The sequence below is a fragment of the Bufo gargarizans genome, chromosome 4 (genome assembly GCF_014858855.1).
Source record: "Bufo gargarizans isolate SCDJY-AF-19 chromosome 4, ASM1485885v1, whole genome shotgun sequence".
NCBI lineage: Eukaryota > Metazoa > Chordata > Amphibia > Anura > Bufonidae > Bufo > Bufo gargarizans.
In genome coordinates, this window is record NC_058083.1 from 141,966,080 (window position 1) to 141,985,965 (window position 19,886).

General features: G+C 46.0%; 1 protein-coding gene across 1 annotated transcript in view; it reads right to left on the reverse strand.

Moving 5' to 3' along the window:
* IRS1 (insulin receptor substrate 1) overlaps positions 1–18,394 on the reverse strand; it is a 36,384-nt gene extending 17,990 nt beyond the window's left edge. Inside the window, exon 1 of the mRNA XM_044289787.1 lies at positions 14,430–18,394. Coding sequence (XP_044145722.1) covers positions 14,430–17,664 — 3,235 coding nt within the window. The 5' untranslated portion in view covers positions 17,665–18,394. The remainder of the gene's footprint in view (positions 1–14,429) is intronic.
* Between the last annotated feature and the right edge of the window lie 1,492 nt (positions 18,395–19,886).

Below are 19,886 nucleotides of genomic sequence, written 5' to 3' on the forward strand. Positions count from 1 at the left end.
ACAATAGTTTTTTGGTACCACATAGAAGATTCGACCACCAGATAAATGACCACTTCCTCACTGGTCAGGTATTGCGGCATGTTCACATGGGCAATGATCGCCAACAAGTGATATTTCCGATCATCGTCCCCTTAAACTAATCACTTATCAAGAATTTAATGTGTACTTCCACAGATTATGTCACAAGTGTGTAATGGGTGGCAGTCCTACCAGGTGAGAGGTCTCCTAACCACAGATTCATCCAGTCTCAGAGTGACTACAGTGCCCACAGAACTCTCCCCTCCAGCCTATACAAGTTGAGGAAAAAATTCTAACTTTAGATGCATAAATATAGATTTTAAGTGTGCCATTTTGTGGCGCTTTAAGATACATAAAGATGGTAGTATTCAAACCGCCAACACACCTGGATGAATTTTTTTTATTTAGCAGGGAAGGATAAGATAGCAGTAAATTTAAGATCAGTTTCTAGGGTCTGCAAAGTCAACGAGTCAGGTAGATACACCATTAATTTCATCACAATATCCCTAACTTAATCTCGGCCTTGTGTGTCTAAGTTGGCCGGCAAACAGTATGCTTTCTGCCAAGGTTTAGGGTCGAGATGAATTGAGGACACGAATCACAGAAAATGTGGAATACCGTCTAGGAATTCAAGGTCAGACTGTTTAGAAAGGGTGGAGGGTAGTAAAATACTTCGTGTTTTCATACAAAATGAGAATTTAAGAAGAAAAAAAAAAAAAGTGAGGCTGTTTAAACAAAATACATGAGTCACGCCAGCAGCTTAGGAATCCTAAAACTTCTAAGTTTAACCCCATCAGAAATCTGTAACAAGACCACACAAACACCAGTGCTTTAAAAGGAAACGGTCATGGACAGAAGGGTTTTCACAAAGATACTATCCCTCAAATGACAAGTACATAGTGTAGGACGATGGGGCTAAGGGAGAGGCATAGAATGGACATAGCGTCTACACAGAGGAACAAGATTTAGATAAGGGCATGGTCATGGGGCAGTATTTCACGTGGTTGAACCCATGTCTGACCCCCAGGTTTCTGCAGTTCATCACAATGCCTGTCTGCATGTGGATATAGGCCCATTTCAGTGTGCAGCTTCCTGGCATTTCATGTCACCTTTTTTTTCCGTAAAGTGACATGAATGGCTAGAAAAACGCATCAAAATCCTCTGTGTGAATAATCCCTGAGGCACGCATGACAGTTAGACCACAAAGCATGTTAATAAACCTTACTAGTCTCACAATTTCCTAAAAGGGGTTGTCTCACTCAAGCAAATGGCATTTATTATGTAGACAAATTTATTACCAGACCTTACTAATGTACTGTGATTTTTCATATTGCCTCCTTTGCTGTCTTGATTCATTTTTTTCATCACATTATGCACTGCTCGTATCCAAGGGTTACGACCACCTTACAATCCAGCAGCAGTGGACGTGCTTGCACACTATATGTTGGCCTAGGTGCAGTTACCAGAAAGCCAGGTGCCATAGCCAGGGTTTACGACCACCCTGCAATGCAGCACCAGTGGCTGTGCTTGCAAACTATAGGACAAAGCGCCGGCTTATGTGCAAGTCCGTGGTCCCGACCACCAGGGAGGCCTTCTACTATAGTGTGCAAGCACGGCCACCGCTTCTGGATTGCAGGGTGGTCGTAACCCCTGGATACGAGCAGTGTATAATGTGATGGAAGAATGAATCAAGCCAGCAAAGGAAGCAATATGGACAATCACAATACATTAGTAAGTGCCTTGTTTTAACTTTCTCTACATAATAAATGCCATTTGCTGAAGTGAGACAACGGCTTTACACAACTGTCCAAAAAAAATATATACTTTTGGAGTCTAGTACTAATTCCCCAAGATGTCTTTAGCAGAATTCTGAGAAGACAAGCTGTGTATGTACTCGCATTGCTAGGAGGCAGAGGCCCTGTGCAGTTACTACATATTCTGAATACTAGAACAGCAGGACAATAGATGCTGGAACACATCTATGGCGAGCTGGCTGGACGCCATTTCTGCAGTCACTCACTACTGCCGTTATAGACTTATACTCCCGTCTTTAGCAATGTCCAACTAAAACTTACAAGAAAGCCTACACGTTACCTTTACGGGCTGAGACTAAAGTTATATTTCCCTTGTAATTATCCGAGCACCAGATCTCCGTTACCACAGGCTCAGATAAAAAAAAGTACGTTGGCTAGGCCTGGAAGCTTTTGTGGGAAACCAACTATCTTTGCAGGTAGGAGAGGAGATCACACTTCATTTACAGGTTTTACCCAATGACATGTAAAAAAAAAATAATAATAATATTAATAATACATTGCATAATACATGTAAAGAGCAAATTCCCAAAAGTCCAGCGCTATTCAGAGAGGATTCACTAAAACCAGATTCCAATGCAATGTCCTACTGAATAAAACCCTGAAGCCCAGAGGATGAATAGACATTGCCACCCAATTAGATCAGAATGGGAAGGCTGGAGGGGCTTTGTGTGCGCCTGATAATAGCAAGCTTCTGCCCCAGAGATCCGGCCCAACAAAGGCCTGTGTGAAACAAGCTTTGAAGACACAATAACATTCCTCTGCTGAGCTTCAAGCCCCACGGGCTCAGCAGCGCCAAAAACAGCCACTCGCTCTTCCGTATTGAAGCACATTCCTAAACCAGAGATTCAAAGGCCTGCAAGATAGCATGCCAGAGCTGCACCTTTCTGCCGGAAGATTAACCTTTTCAAGACCGCACCATATCCCTCTAACCTACTAAATATCAGAAACTGAGCCTTAGCCTACTACTACTCCAAAACTACAGAGCGTAACAACTAATGAACATTTATAGCCACAATCACATTTTACGCACATTCCAGAAAGGGACTTGGTATTTATAGGCCAAAACGGCAAACCATGGAACATTTTCTGCCCATGACATCACTGCAAAGTCAGCTGCAGTCGTCTTGTGATCACAAGACATATATTTCGCTTGACCACGATGATCTCCCCTACAGTGACAGCACTGGGGGCCACGTGGTAGTAGTACAAGCAATGCTGACTGCAGAGATCCAGCTAACGAGTCTGAAGATCGCACACAACATGGGCTGAGGTCATTCTCCACCAACAATGGGTGGAGAGATGTTATGACAGACAAAATGCCACATTGTGTGGTGGAACTTTTAGCTACAAAATGTGGAGGTATACATGTAATCCCCAAATAATTTTGTATTTTGAATAAAGGGGGGGGGGGGGAGCATGTCAACCAGCTTCTTTTCTGTACTATATAAAATATTAGGAACAGGTGCAGTATATACATTTTGTGTATTGGGGATTAAGATTATGAAGTGATATTAGATCACAAGACCAGTCATAGGTGACTTTGGCGCTGCCATATTGCCTTAGCGGAAGAGCTGGAACCATGGCTTCTTGAACCGCAGGACACTCCACAACGTTTATTCATTATTTTGCCATTCTTGCCCAAACTGCTGTTCCCTCCAGACCCCCAAAATACACATGCACGCTCCGCCATAGGGTGCGGAGAAAGGCCGCAGCCTGACATGAGTAGCAGTGTGCATATCTCCGTCAAGTACAAAGGATCAGAAATGTTGAATCCAACATGTCCAATCCTTCTCCTGACATCGTTCAGATGTCTGCAATCAAGACATCCCAATATACATTAGATGCCTCTAGGGAGATCATGAGAACTTTCAGAAGAGGATGATCTCGGTTGCTCTAGCTCAGAGCTCCTTTCCTTAATTTGCTTTTCCTGAGAGGGAACAATTCGTAGAGGATGTTCCGTCTGAAGGTGCACGGTTGCAGACTCCAAGAACAGACCTTAAGTGATCCTCCCTACAGATTAATTATTAAAAGATTAAATCTTTTCATATCTGAGGCAGTAGGTTCTGCTGCTGTCTTCCTGACGAACCCTTTGTAGCAATGAGGGATTTTCTCCGGCATTGCGCTAATTAGGTAACTGCAGGTGGGATGCAAATCTGCAGCTGGCTGTCAGCATAGGGAAGCGCTTATAAAACCAGTGAAGCCTGGCACACGTGTAGCAAGAACAGACAAGCACAACCACCCGGCAAATCTGACCTGTTGACTTGCACAGGCTTCATTCCAACGTACAGTATTAGATGGCAAGATGAGCCGAACATGGGCTCATACATGGGTTCATTTCATTTTATGGAGGCTATGGTTTCCCATATATAATTCTAGACTTGAGTCGGGAAAGGAGAACGATCAGAAATCCTCAATATTGACCAAAGACCGTGTTATGTACAATAATCTATTTGCTATGAATGTTTTTACTTTGGACTCCTAGAAAGGGAACGGATATGACCCAGCCAGGAAAGTGGGAAAACACAGAACAGGGACCACAAACCAAATAATGTACAGACCATTAAAGGAAAAAAAAAATAAATAAATGCCCACATCTTTCCCGTATAAAATTATACTAGAACACAGATTTTCATAATGGCAAAGCGATGCGAGAAAAATAACACAAAACGGGAACGTCTCCCAGCCACTTTAAGGATAAATCTCTAAAGACATCTTCTCAGTTGGTGACCTAGATCTGTCACATTTCATCAGAAAACTGCACGTCAATACATCTCCAGCGTTCCCCAGCAAATAAAGTCAACAAATGAAACGCTCATTCCCGTCTCACAAGAAATTAGAGATTTATGTAGCAGAGGGCACTTTCCAGAGACATGACTTTAATCGAAACAATTTGCATTCTACTCCCTTTTTAACACGCTGAAACTTGGATCTTAAAAGGACCACTCACTGATACCACTGAGCCAAGAATGGTGCAGACATTGTAATGTGTTCTGAAAAATATCCATACAACCAAATAGCATATGCCTTTTTTCTTTAAAGGCATTGTCCAGGATTTTTAATTTTAAATACCCACACCCAGCTGTACCTGTGAGGGAATCTACAGCGACCTTCTCCCTCCTGCTCCTGGGCTGTCATCTTCGGTATGGAAGGTCACAACGATTGGTCTCAGCGGTGGCGTGTCCCCAAGAGGCCTGTAACTGCTGGATCACATGACACATCACTGCTGAGGCCATTGGCTGCGGTGATATATGTGACCCCGATGCAGAAGTTGAAGTCAGTCCAGTTGGGAAGCTGGGAATGATCCTTCCACATAAGGCTACTTTCACACTGGCGTTTTGGCTTTCCGTTTGCGAGATCCGTTCAGGGCTCTCACAAACGGTCCAAAACGGATCAGTTTTGCCCTAATGCATTCTGAATGGAAAAGGATCCGCTCAGAATGCATCAGTTTGCCTCCGATCAGTCTCCATTCCGCTCTGGAGGCGGGCACCAAAACACTGCCTGCAGCGTTTTGCTGTCCGCTGACGAAGCGGAGACAAACGGATCCGTCCTGGCACACAATGTAAGTCAATGGGGATGGATCCATTTTCTATGACACAATAGAAAACGGATCCGTCCTCCATTGACTTTCAATGATGTTCAAGATGTATCCGTCTTGGCTATGTTGAAGATAATACAAACTGATCCGTTCTGAACAGTATTCGTCTGTGCACATCCATGACGGATCTGCACCAAACGCGAATGCGAAAGTAGCCTAACAAACCCTGCCATTATCATGAAAAAAAAAAAAAAGATTAAACTGTGTTGCTGAAGGCTACTTGAGATGCCCACCTTTCCACATATAGCAAAGATATCTAGAAGAGAGCCAACTGTGTAGCAGATTGCTCACTTTCGCCAAAGGTCACTTCAAGCAGCCCTCCTCCAGCATGAGCCACATTACAAGCTGCTCAAGGTGTCACGTTACAGGAGGTTCCCATGGGAAAGGGACTAGAAGATTTGCTGCAAGTGTCAAGTATTAGTTAAAGGGAATGCATTATTGGAAAATGCCGCACTGGATGTTTCAACTAAGTTTTTAGGACAGCTTTCTTTTTTTCTGATGGTCTTTATTTAAAAAATGTCAGCCATTATCCCCTTTACAGCGGTGGGCTTTCTACTTACACTGCTCTGATAGCTGCATGTGTGGCCCTAATCTCTGAACTCCCCACAGCTTACATACACTCATAGCTCAATCCTGATAAGAATATGGCGTAAAAAAGTGTTTATGAACTGTCAGGAGTTCAGAGATAAGGGCTTCACATGGAGCCATCAGAGCTGCTGTCTGACGTGAATCAGTGTAAACAAAAAGCGATGCGCTGCAAATACAAAGAAAGCCACAGCTGCACAGGGGAAATTGCTGAAATAGTTTATATATAAATTTTAGCTGAAAATGAGGAGAATGCAAAAATACAATCTGGCCCCCAAAGCTGTTCATTGCATTTAAACATTTTTTTTTATTTTTTTGCTAATTACTAGAGCACTATTTAAAAAAAATGCTAAAATCTTGCAGTTTACACTCTGGTTACTGAGCCTCATATCAGACTAGGTTCAGAGCTGAATCCAGACACAAGCTCCCTTTCATACATTTAGCCTGTATCACAGTGGAGCATCGGGGTATTTCTTGCTCCCATGCGCTGCTTGTTTTCTGCAGGTGACGTACCCGGCTTCCGTCTAGCATACCCATCAGAAGCCTGGTACATCATTGGTAGTAAAAAAAAATAAAAAAAAAAAAAGCCAAGAAATGCTCCACTGATACAGGCTAAATGTGTGAAGAGGAGCTCATGTCCGGGTTCTGCAGACAAACCCTTTAAGGTAGCTGTACATATAACCTCCTTATACACATGCATGCTTGGCCTAAAGTAACGAAATTTGCAGTAATTCAAATAGATAATATATCTGCCCACACTCGCTCACATCTGTGTTGGAGGCTGCGTTTGGAGCCTCTGTTGCAGATTCTGTCTAAAGACCAGACAAAAATGCCTTGTATGCAGCACTTTTTTGGTCTGGTAAAAAGACAGGCTTGTGAAATGGAAACTGAACGGCCCCCTCCATCATAGTAAGCGGGGTCACACGTTAGCCTACATGTTTTTTGGCTGGACTTTGCAGGATGGAAAAACATGGTACACTACCCTTTCCCATCCTGCAGAATCCTAAAAAAAAATGGCATCTGTTGATCGTATGACAAAAAGCCATCCTTACGTGCCCGATGCAGCACTTCCATTATTTTCGTTGTTCTGCTCTATTAGATGAGCAGAAAAACAGAAATAAATAGTGGTAATGTGAACGGGGCCTAAGAGGTGGGGATTTACGCAGGGGACCATTACTGGTCTAAATAACATCAAGCTATTATAGCGAAGTTATAAAGTCCAGTCCTGTACTTTACCACTTGGCTATAATAGCCTGTCTGCATTCACTACATACATGCGTGTGATGTATGTGGGGTGCAACGTGTGATGTATGTATATAGTGCAGCGTGTGATGTATACATGTGTGTGATGTATGTAGTGAAGTGTGCGATGATCACACACTGCACTACATACATGACACACATCGGTATGTTACACGCTGCTGTCACCTTGTTCTGCTTCCATCTTCATGTCAAGGCCCAGTTTTTAGCTCCACTGCCGCCAGGGTCCTTGTGCAGCACGCCCGGCACGCCATATTCAAACATCCTCTGGGAGCCGGCCCCTCCTCCCTCCAGCACCCGCCGGCCCCTCCTCCTTCCCCTGATGCAGGACCTGTAGCGCTGCTGCGCCCACCTAAACTAACCAATAGCAAAGCTCCTTGCTGTTGGAAGCTTTGCTATTGGTTACGGTGGGCACAGGCAGCATTGCTGCACTGCATGTGCCGTTCACTGCGCCATATTCTGATGAAAAGCAGGGAAAAGTCTAAGGCGAATTGGTACGTCAGACTTTTTCCAGGGAGAAAAATGGCCTGAACAGGCGTCTATGACATTATTGCGACCTTTGCTCGTATGCACACCTGTCAGCGCCACACACACAAGTTGCTTGGGTTTCTGAGAAGAGCAGCTTACCCCATAACAGAGTTAATCCATTCATGAAACCAGACAGCACAAAAGCATTAATAATTCAGAGGATACACACCGTCTGGTACAACCTAGGAAAGACTATGTAATAATGAATCTTTATGAGATAAGCGGTAGTGAGGACTGCGTTCCTTCATGACCTTGGCCAACATATTCCTTCCTACATCATGTAACACCAGTTTACAGGTAACATGGAAGGTTAACAGGTTAATACCTTAGGGACCCTCAGGTGCCGCAGCACTGCTTCGTGGTGCCCTGGCCTCGCACTGTACAGGGGAACTGAAACACAGCCATATGGGAAAACCCTTTTAAAACAAAATAGTCTTAAGTCCACAGTAGAGCTCACACAGAGTGTCCTCTTTACCCACTGCAGACGACGGGCTCAATAAGAAGTCTATGAGCCCGTCTTAAGTCAGTTTCTTGCAGCTAGGATAGAAAACACTATGCGTTTGTAACAGCAGTTGCTGTGTGCCGATGTTCCCCTGCTTACCGCCCCAGTCTCGGGCGCCGCGTTCAGCGGTGATCTGCTGGCAGCGTTTCCTTTCATGCTTGCTGCTTTTTTCCCGCAGCATTTCTTTAAGGGCCAGAACGCGTCACTTCCTGTGTTTTATGGGATGGATCATGTGACCTTGCCAACCAATACTAGCCCTCTTGCACATATATAAGTGTCTCAACCCCCTTCCCAGATGCCTCACTGTCAAGGTCCTTATGTCCTGCTAAGGTTCCTGATATCCGCTTGTGTTCCTGACTCGTAAGTGTGTTCCTGGACTCCGCTACATGTCCGATTCCCTGCTTGCTTGCCTTGACTCTCCTGTTGCCAATCCGGATTGCCTGACCTGTACCTGTGCTGCCTGCCCTGACATATTGCCTGTCTGACTTTGCCTCTGCCTCATCCTTCATTCCTGCACTGTTGCTCCTGGTAACTACTCAGCCTGCTGACAACCCCTGTACCTCTGAGGTACCTCCTGGACCAGCTGCCTCGTGTGCCTATCCTCCTCAGGAGATAGCAACCTGGTGTTCCCCTTGGGAAAGTCTATCCCCACCATCAGGGGTACTGTAAAGATCCAGGGGTTCACTTAGACAACGCCCTTAGAGGAGGTAGGAGACGTGGCACAGTGGGTTCACACCCACTGGTTCCTGACCGTGTTGTTTTTCCTCATTCTGGTGATCTATGGGGGTCTTAGCCCCGGGACACCACCAAACAAAGCCTCCGATATGTCACTATGACATATAAAACACGTTTAAGGACACAGTCATATTAGATGAGCCATTTTTACACGGTTAACGTGAAAAAGACAGACCTGAGCATTGCACTGAATGAAGTTATAAAGCAAAAAAGTCACATAGCAATGACATCAACACAAACAAAAGGCAAAAGCTCTTTGTCTGCAAAAGAAGTGAACATGGCACTGTTGCTTTAACAATATAACAGAGGTCTGGGAATGGAATGGCATTCCTGTGGTTTAATTAAGTAAAAAAATACTCTCGTAGATTGGCCCGAACATGGGAAACTGATACACCATTCTCAGCAGTCAATCACTTCCTTAGCCTTTTGCTGTTTTGGAAAGAGAGTCTGGCCTTTGAACAGAGGCTCCAAAAAATAAGAAAAAAATAAATAAAAATGCAAACTTCACAACACAAGAAGAAAAAAAGCATGTGACAGGTTTAGGCTACTTTCACAAAATAAATAAAAATGCAAACTTCACAACACAAGAAGAAAAAAAGCATGTGACAGGTTTAGGCTACTTTCACACTAGCGTTCGGGCGGATCCGTTCTGAACGGATCCGCTCATAATAATGCAGACGGAGGCTCCGTTCAGAACGGATCCGTCTGCATTATATTAGCAAAAAAAAGCTAAGTGTGAAAATAGCCTGGGACGGATCCGTCCAGACTTTCAATGTAAAGTCAATGGGGGACGGATCCGCTTGAAGATTGAGCCACATTGTGGCATCTTCAAACGGATCCGTCCCCATTGACTTACATTGAAAGTCTGGACGGATCCGCACGGATCCGCACGCCTCCGAACGGCCAGGCGGACACCCGAACGCTGCAAGCAGCGTTCAGCTGTCCGCCTGTCCGTGCGGAGGCGAGCGGAGCGGAGGCTGAACGCCGCCAGACTGATGCAGTCTGAGCGGATCCGCCCTCCATTCAGACTGCATCAGGGCTGGACGGCTGCGTTCGGGTCCGCTCGTGAGCTCCTTCAAACGGAGCTCACGAACGGAAACCCGAACGCTAGTGTGAAAGTAGCCTTAGATCACTCCAACATTCACCAGAAGTGGAGGAAACACTCGGCTAGCATGGCCATGTAACGCAAGCAGATCTCAGTCCTCTGCAATACATCATGTGGAAACGAAATGCAACAAGCATCAAACAAAACAAAGAATCCTGAACGTAAGGCTGGGGCTACATGGCCGCTTTGGCCTTAGACACACATCATGCGGCCAAAGATCGGAGCAATCCAATGCTACGTAGTAGCTAACGATTTCTTGTGACTGTCAGGTCATCAAAACTTGCAGGCTACATCACTAGTGGTGATCTCTGGCCACATGACGTGTACGGCAACCAAAGTCACCGTGTAGCCTCAGCCTTAGGGTTCATGCACATGACCGTATGTACTTTGCCGTCCGCAAAAAACGGATCTGCAAAAAAATACGGACGTCCGTGTGCAATCTGTATTTTGCGGAATGGAATAGCTGGCCCCTAATAGAACAGTCCTATCCTTGTCCGTAATGCGGAGAATAGGACATGTTCTATTTTTTTGCGGAACGGAAATACAGAAACTGACTGCACATGGAGTACCTCCCATTTTTATTTTTTTTGCAGACCCATTGAAATGAATAGTTCCACATACGGTCCACAAAAAATAAAGTTTGTGTGCATGAGCCCTTAGGATTTTCAGCAGTTCATTGCCTATAATTGCGTTTAGGAGCTTTGACCCATTAACCCACTATTTGTCAAAAGCCACACATGGCAGCAATAAAGACTACAAAAATTAACATTGATAATACAATCCGTAACTTGTTATTTGCCCTAGAAATACAGATGATTTCCTGATTTTACTTTTCTTTAGGCATGAAAATAGTACGGAAAGATGTGCCACCCTAAACTTATCATTGTCGGCAGAAGTTGTGGATTCTCTTAGGACCACCAACCATCTACTGGGTATGAGAGCCCCCTGATGCTCCCCCAATGGCAGATTTATTTATTTTTTTTGGGGGGGGAATAAAAGGACTTGTCTAGTTAGATTTCATTCTAAATCCTTTAGTTCTCACTCAGGGTAGTTACGGCTCCATCAGAAGTGTCTACAGCAGCATTCTCCCCTTTCCCTATTCAGAACATATGTACACTTGGCCGAGCATGTATGTGTGGGCTTGAGAGACATAGCTGTCAGCTGAATGAGTTTTTGACCAAAAGCTGGCCAGCCTTACATTTAGAGCACATTGAAACATCTGTAATTTCAGCCCACGTTCAATCCGCATTTTTTGCGGGTCGGATGCAGACCCATTCATTTTAAAAAAGATGCGGCCAGCATGTCTTATGCAGCCCTGCAAAATAAAAAATAAATAAAAAACAGAACATGTCCTATTCTTGTCCGTTTTGCAGAGAAGAATAGGCATTTCTAACAAAGGGGGGGACGAACCGATCGACAAAATGCAAAATGTACTGGCTGGCATCTGTGTTTTACTCATCTGCAATGTGCAGACCGCAAAATGGATACGGTTGTGATAATGCGGCCTAAAAGGGGACATTACCAACATTTATGGCATATTCACAGGTTTTGGAACTATGTGGAGAATGTGCGATGATTGGAGGGGTGGTAGGGCACATGCGGGGCTATCTACATCCACTACTATTGGAATTATGGAAACCGCCGAGCTACAGTACTGTGGATATGCCATAAATGCCCAAAGTTGCCATAACACAGTCACTATCAGTCACATGCATGGCATATCCTGGGCCAGTTACATTAGCGGGTATGTTATTAGCAGGGTCTCTACTTCTACAGGCACCCCCCTCCATACAGTATGCTGCTCTGCTTCACAAAGTGCCAACCTCTCCGCGCCTAAATTATTAATCCCCCTCTCTTCCAGCACCACTTCTGTCTAAAGTTTACATTTAAAGGGGAAAGATTTGTTTCAAACCTTAATGCAGCCCTTTCCGTCCTCTGACAGCAATATCCTCCCTGTACAGTCTACGATCAGATTACCTTACTTAACCTTAGTTCTTTTTACCGATGCCACGGCGCACATTATTTTATACTGCAGGATACACAGATTGCAATGTCAGCTTCCAAGAAGAATGGGCTGAGATAAGATATAGATAGTTATAAAAAGGCCATTCAAACGTGATAAATACTGACACATTAACAGCAAGATGAAACTCGAAGATCACAAGCCAGGTCCAACCCAATACAACCTGAGCGTGCGGCTTTGTTTAAATGGGACAATGGGACAACAAGCATGACCCATTTACTGCCAACTCGTTACAGTATCACCTATAATCTGGACGTAGAATATACAACAAGGCAAGAAAATGTCCTCTAAACGGAAACAAAGGTCACAGCTAAAAGCCAGAATGCTTTGCTGGTGCAGGACTTCAGCCCGAGCCATACACCAGCAAACATCCATGCCCTCCCTATCAGACACAAAAAGCAGACAGGGTGTCTCCCGCGTGCACGCCGTAAAAGCGCACACCTGCCGATGGCCTCAGCACACGCAGCTGTACGGCCCGCCAGGTTTTTCTATACCGTCCAGTGTGTAAAATGGGGGGGCTTGGGTGCTATCTAGCAAAACAGTGTCAGGCTCCTAGCAGGCAAGGGAGTGAAGGGGTTAAGAGCGGAGGCTGGATAGACGCAGTCCCTGCAAAAATGATCACCAGGAGCAGTCACAATAAGACGCACGTGGGGACAGACGCGGAGCGCTGTTTCACCAACTCGGGTTGTCGGTGGAGCCAAAAGTGATTACATTGGGTAAAGCAAGCAATGGCAAATGGTGGCTGCTCAAGACCTAAAGCATAGAACAACAAGCAGTCAATTCAGGAGGGGGCAGAATAAACAAGCTGACACACAGAGGAGCATGCTGCTGCCAAAAGGCTACGCAGGGGTTAAGCGGATGTGTGCTAATAAGAAGGAAAAGAGGGCGGGATGGGAGCAATGAGCCCATGAAATGACAGATTCCCACGCTCTAATTTGCTCATTCATGAAGCTCTGCTGGTCCACTAAAGAAATGTGCAGGATTACAACATCATCATCCACCCATTACCTTCCAAGGGTCCCCCCCTCCCCCCAAAAAAAAGTACACACACTGTCACTTTAAGAGCTCAGTCCATTGGATGATACAGAAAGCAAAGTTTGGTTTTGTACAAAAAGTGGGAATTCTAGTTGTTTACTGCAATTAATTACAGAGAATAATGGACAACTAATCACATTAGTAGCGGAGTTTCCTCTAATTGGCTTTTCACCGTGTAATTAGAGGGTGGCTATGATTTAATTTTTAATAAACTCCTAGAGCACAATCTTAAGGGACTGGAAGTGAAAGAGCAGCCCAAGGCTTTACGTTATCAGCCAAAGGTCCCCAACGTATCCAGGAGGTGCAAAACCAAAGCGTATCAAAAGGGCAGACAGACACTCATATTTTAGGACCGACTCTGCCAGACAAAGACTTGGAACAAAGGGAGCACTGACTGCACCAAACCTTTCAGCATATGACTGACATTTAAACTGCTAACACAAATTCATTCTGTTGCCTTCTAGATATCAAAGCATGAGGCTAACATGCCACCCCCAGACAAGATTCCTGACCTCTAGACAGGAGCTGCATCAGAAGACACATGGGGGACTCCGCAGGGCTGCACATGCCTCACCCTGGCAAGAGAAAGCACATGGCTGGAGTAACTTTCTAAAGCATCCCATGTAAGGGCTGAGAGGAGCTTAACGACGCCAGAATTTCTCCTTTAAAGATCAAAGACAACCACCACAAACAAAGCAATGATGAAGTTACAAGTTCAGCTCTGTTACAAACACAAAAAAGAAGAGTAAACAATGAGCAAAAGCAAAAAATAACTCATTCTCAAGACATAAAGGTACAGGGATTGGTGCAGAAACTGGACAATCATGCCCCACCTATATTGACCTCTGTCACCACATGTACAACAGTGAAGCTTGCATAACGTGTACTATTACTGATCAGCTTACAAAATTCTACCTGCGAGAATGACACACACAAAAACAAACAAAAAACACAGGATTGTGCAAGGATCGAAAAGTTTTTACATCTACCAGCAATAAGAACACTAAACACAAAAATAAGCCATAAACTAAACCAGATAAGCCACCATTTGTATTGAACACCCTGATTGACCCATGCTCACCACCACACATGGTGAGGTATGGACACTTGCAGTAAACAGCTGCTTTTATAGTGGACAGTATTAGAAACTGACTTACAGAAGAATGTCCTACACAAACACACACAAAAAAATTCTAGATTATTTTCCAAAGATTAATTTGGTCACCTACCTTCTGTCTCCGCCTGGCTCCTGCGTTCATCCAACTTGTGGAAAGTGATGCTAGCATAAGCACTCAGATCATCCGAGGGGTGGGTCATCCCAGTCTGATGGGGGTTACAATGTTCCAGACCATTCAAGTCTTTAACTAGATCCAAATCAATGTAATTGAGGCCGTTATGATGGGGATCTGAAGGTTGCTGTGACTCCCTCCTAACAGGCTCTCCAAGCCTGAGCCAGACATTCTCAAATGAAGCAGAACTGTGTCTCTTTACATCATCTCCAGAAACAGGTCCAGTACTAACTCGGGCGGTGGTAGGAGTAGAAGAGAAGGTCTCTGAGCTGTGTCGCCTCCTACCCTGTGGGTCACCTGCCCTGACAACTTTGGCACTCTGGCTACGATTTGGGCTTAGGCTAACACGGGTAAATGCACTGGGGCCAGAGCCCTGGCCCAGAAGAGAGCAGGAGGTTTCTGTAAGGCTTGTGTTATCAGACGGTGGGGGAGCATGCAAGTTATCAGAGACTCCACCAATTGACATTTCTGCATAATTGCTGTTACAAGAGGGAGAGATTGGTTTGGGAGTGGTCCTAGTAGGTGGCAATTGACTGTAATCTGAACAAAGGGAACCAAGTTGCATGCTCATATAGTCCCTCTGAATGGGCTTTCCTCGAACAGGCGGACGACTACTGCATATGGCTGTTGAACACACAGTACTGGCAGGTTTACATGAAGTATAAGCATTTTTTGCCCTCCTGTGCTTGAGGTCCATGTTCATGTATTCAGATAAGTTCTCTCTCTGAGGAACCACTCGGCTCTGCACATAAGATGGTGAATGTACTGAAGAGATTAACCCCCCAGAGAATATTTTTTCATTGAACTCTATGTTTACATACTCCCCAGGGCTCTTTGGCTCTGGAGGTAAAGCAGGTTCCCGAGCCCTAGGCAATGTATTGGCCTTACTACTACTTTCTAAAGACAACCGTGTGGGCCTGGTCAATCTGCTACTCCTTCCTTGAAGACACATTTCATTTGTACGGCTTTGCTGGATTTCTTGTCCCCCAAGACTATCACTGCTTGTAGAAGAAGAGGAGGATTCCTCAGTGTACAGTGGATGACCTGAGCTTACAGATGTGCGCGGGAGGCCATCATCATTCTTCCTGTGAACATGCTTAAATGACCTTGGCAAAGAAAAATAAGAATAGACAGGTTTGGATGGCTCTTCAACAGAATTGAGATAGCAATCAGGAGGAGTGCTAGTAGTAGAACCACTAGCTGGTGACATATTAATGTAGTCACTGCAAACCAACTTGCCATCATTGCTCTCTATGGACAACTTTGGGTTTGCACCATTTGTCCAAATTTTGCTATAGTTACAGCTGTCTGGAGAGCAGCTGCCACTGGGAGACATCATCATATAGCCATTGGAGTCCACTTGTGTATGTCGTCTTGGGTTAATAATCTGCTGTGGGGCTGACACACTCTTGGGACTCATGGGCATGTAGTCACCATTTTTAGTAGGCACAGGAGCAACACCTGGTGACATTGGCATATAGCCATCATCGCTGTGGTTTGGTCTATTATTTTCCAGGTGGAGATCTAGGCACTCTTCTGGATATGAGTAAGTGGGCACAAAAGCAGAGTGCCTAAACGATGAGAGGCGCAGAGGATAAGAAGGCATCATCTCAGTGTATTCCTCTATTGATGACTGTGAAGGGGTCTTCTGATGGGAAATAGTGGGTGGGGAAGTACCTGAGGAATGAGTCCTCTTTCTAAATACTTTGTCAAGGTCAGAGTTCTCCTCACTCCTACTTGACTGGTACCTCTGCGGTGTGCTTCTCTGGATAAGATTGTTTGTTTTTCCCATGCTGATGTAGTTGTTCAAGTCTTCTTCTCGAGCTGGGGGTGTGTGCCCTAAAGAATCTGGTGTCACACTCCGGAAGGAGCTTCTGAAATCACACGGACTAGATCCATACTCATCAGATGAAATAAAACCACCATCACTAGGGGAACCTGAAACTGAGGCACTGGATCTTCGAGGACACAAGCAGTCAGATGTGGAGCCATGTCCACTGGTGCTGCTAGAGGACAAACTTACAGGACTTGTAGCAGAGGGTGAACAACGACTTGTTGGCATGGGAATGGAGCGACTATGGTTTAGAGGAGGGTGAAGCCGAGAACTTGCCCTATGCCGATGCGACTGGGCCCTGCTGGCACTGGGGCTTACTGGACTGCCGTCCATTGAGGCAGGCCTCGACATTGTACCCTCTCCATCGCTTGAAGCCCGAACCCTGAATGAGGATCCATGTTTACCAATGCCTCCTGCAGGAGACGTGGCCGTCACACTTTCGGTTCGAGCCCTCCGATTTAGCCCTACTTGGCTTGGAGGAGGATGGTTAAGGTGATGCCTCCTAACAGGCACAGAAATTGGGTTGGAGCAATTAGAAGATGACTGACTCTTACTACGTGGTCGAAATTCATCGCTCAATGCTTTCATAGCTTCAAGGATAGTCTCGTGCATATTCTGCGCCACCACAGAGTCATCCACCTGCATCCAGAATTCTCCTGCCCCTGTAACAGCAGAGCGACCAACTTCAATAAAGAAGAAATTTTCTGAATGTCCACATCGACGGATGTTCATGAGTTGCAACACTACAGCCGCTGCATCCGAGTTGAGTTTAACCAAACTAATTGTTCGGTGGGTCAGGCACAAGCGGTAGATTCCAACAAGATTTTTAAGCTGCCCTAAACCCTTCGGCTTCATAATGACTTGCCACACTTCCTTAAAGGCCAGACCAGGGTGGTTGACTTCCCCATAAACGTCCTCGCCATTAACGCCATCATGCACCCCATTGGCGGCTCCTTCACTGTAATGGTGGTGCTGATGGGTTTTGCCCCGGTTGTGTAGGTCCACTAGCGCTTGATACCATCCCTCCTGCTCTTGTTCACAGTCAGCAGCAATGGCAAAGCACTCATCTTTCGTGTACAGGGCGACTAAATGTTTGTTCTTTGAATCCGCCCTCTTGTTGATATTAAAGCAGCTTTCCAGTGGAATGGACCTTTTCGGAGCCCCAGATTTGTGCCTCCACTTTTTCTCGTTCTCATAATACTCCAGACGCGCTAGACCCGACTCGCTGGCAGCTCGGAGCACGAAAAATCTTTTGTGCATGCTCTTAGGTTTCCTAAGGTAGCCTACCTTCTTGACATCGGAGAAGCCGTCTTGAGGTGGAGGATCTGTAGGGCTGGCCATGGTACCAAAGTATAAATAAGAGTTCAAAGCTAAAAATAAAAAAAATATTGGAGTCCTTGTAATAATGTCACTAGGCAAATTCACAGATCATTCAGCACCACCGTGGAGGGGAGAAGCAGCCGCAGTAACGTGCAGCACAGGATTAGGTCCACTTTGCAGAGTTGTGTTTCCCCTGGATCAAGAAATCCACAGAGTAGCAGAGCCCATCAGCCACAACCCCAGTGCGATCCTGTCCACGCCCGGGGAGCTCCATCGTGCGTCTGCAGAGTTTGCCTGTAGGTCTGGATGGATGCAAGCACTGCTGCGGTATCTGGGCGATCACGGTGAACTCAGCTTAGTCCTCCCAGCGGGCTGCAGCGGCCAGACAGCCCTCCAATGTCACTGCAGGGCGGGGATCACCGTCTCTGCCTGTCCCCATTCAGTCCCATTGCGTTGCAGAAAGTGGCATTTGATGGGCAGGTATCCGCACTCCCACCCCCGCCAGATCCGCACGACCTCGGCTGCCAACCGGAGACTTGTCCTTCCACCCCCCTCCCTCAATCCGGGGTGCACGGCCGGACCGGGGCTGCAGCGGAGGGAGGAGGTGCGGTGATAAATAAGTGCTCAGGGGGAGAGCTAGGTCCAGGAGTTGCAGGAGTTTCTGCCAGGCTTCCTCTCTCCCCCCACCTCTCCTTGCGAAATAAACCAAAACAAGCTGTGCCAGTGTCTGAGTTCCCGGGAGCGCAGCCCCCGCCCCCCTCTCTCAGCTCCCGCCGCCTCCTTCTCCCTCACAGCAGCACGTGACGCTCCAGCAGCAGCACCACACACACACTGCGTGGAACACAAGCCGCCGCTAGGCTCACCCTACCTTGCTGCCCTAAAGCCACGCCCCGATTTACCTTTCTACTATGGCGCGGCCGGGAGGCGTTGGGGAGCAATCCAGCCATTTCATTGGCTGGTTTTATCTATCAATCTATACTATAGTGCCACGCCTCTCCTGAAAATGCAGAAGCTTGGTTGTGGCGCGGCGTAGTAAAAAGGCGTAGACGCCATTCAGTCCCTGTTATTTGAGTAGAGTGAATGTATGGCTCGGTGTATCGGAGCGCGCTGCTGCCGCCGCAGTCCTGGGGCGTCTGTCCGCGGGTGACACCGGTCACCGGGGCTTCTTGTGTGAAGCGTGTGGAGGAGGACGTGTCACTGACACAAAGCGAGAAATACATAATTGCCCCTGACATCGCGTGCGGCAGACAGAGCCCTGTCATGTCCGCCCTCGCCTCACACGTGCTGTGGAAGCAAATGCTGACTGGAACTTTTATACATTTACCTATATTCACAATGAATGGCCGCCAGAGGATTTGTCCGTAGTCAACCCGTAGAATGTGTCGGCAGATAAGAACCATTTGGCCCATCTAGTCTGCCCCACATGTGCATCCCCTTTTATATGACGCCCACCTGCCTTCTGTAAGCTACATTACAGCCATTACATTACTGCTAAGGGTAGCTCAGTATGCAATGGGTTAAATCGGTCCTGTACCTTTAAATATTACTCGAAAGCCGAAAAAACATATAGAGCTGGTCACCCTAATATATGGGGTATGTTCTAGAGCTGGTCACCCTCATATATGGGGTATGTTCTAGAGCTCTTCACTGTAATATATGGGGTATGCTCTAGAGCTGTTCACCCTCATATATGGGGTATGCTCTAGAGCTCTTCACAGTAATATATGGGGTATGTGGGCATGCTGGGAAGTGTAGTTTGGCTGTGCGGGCATGCTGGGAAGTGTAGTTTTGCAACAGCTGGAGGCACACTGGTTGGGAAACACTGCTCTAGAGCTCTTCACCCTCATTTATGGGGTATGCTCTAGAGCCCTCCCCCCTTATATATGGGGTATGCTTTAGAGCTGTTCACCCTCATATATGGGATATGCTCTAGAGCTCTTCACCCTAATATATGGTGTATTCTGATGCTCTAGAGCTGTTAACCCTAATATATGGGGTATGCTCTAGAGCTGTTTACCCTAATATATGGGGTATGCACTACAGCTCTTCACCCTCATATATGGGGTATGCTCTAGAGCTCTTCACCCTCATATATGGGGTATGCTCTAGAGATCTTCACTGTAATATATGGGGTATGCTCTAGAGCTCTTCACCCTAATATATGGGGTATGCTCTAGAGCTCTTCACTATATTATATGGGGTATGCTCTAAAGCTTATCACCTTAATATATGGGGTATGCTGT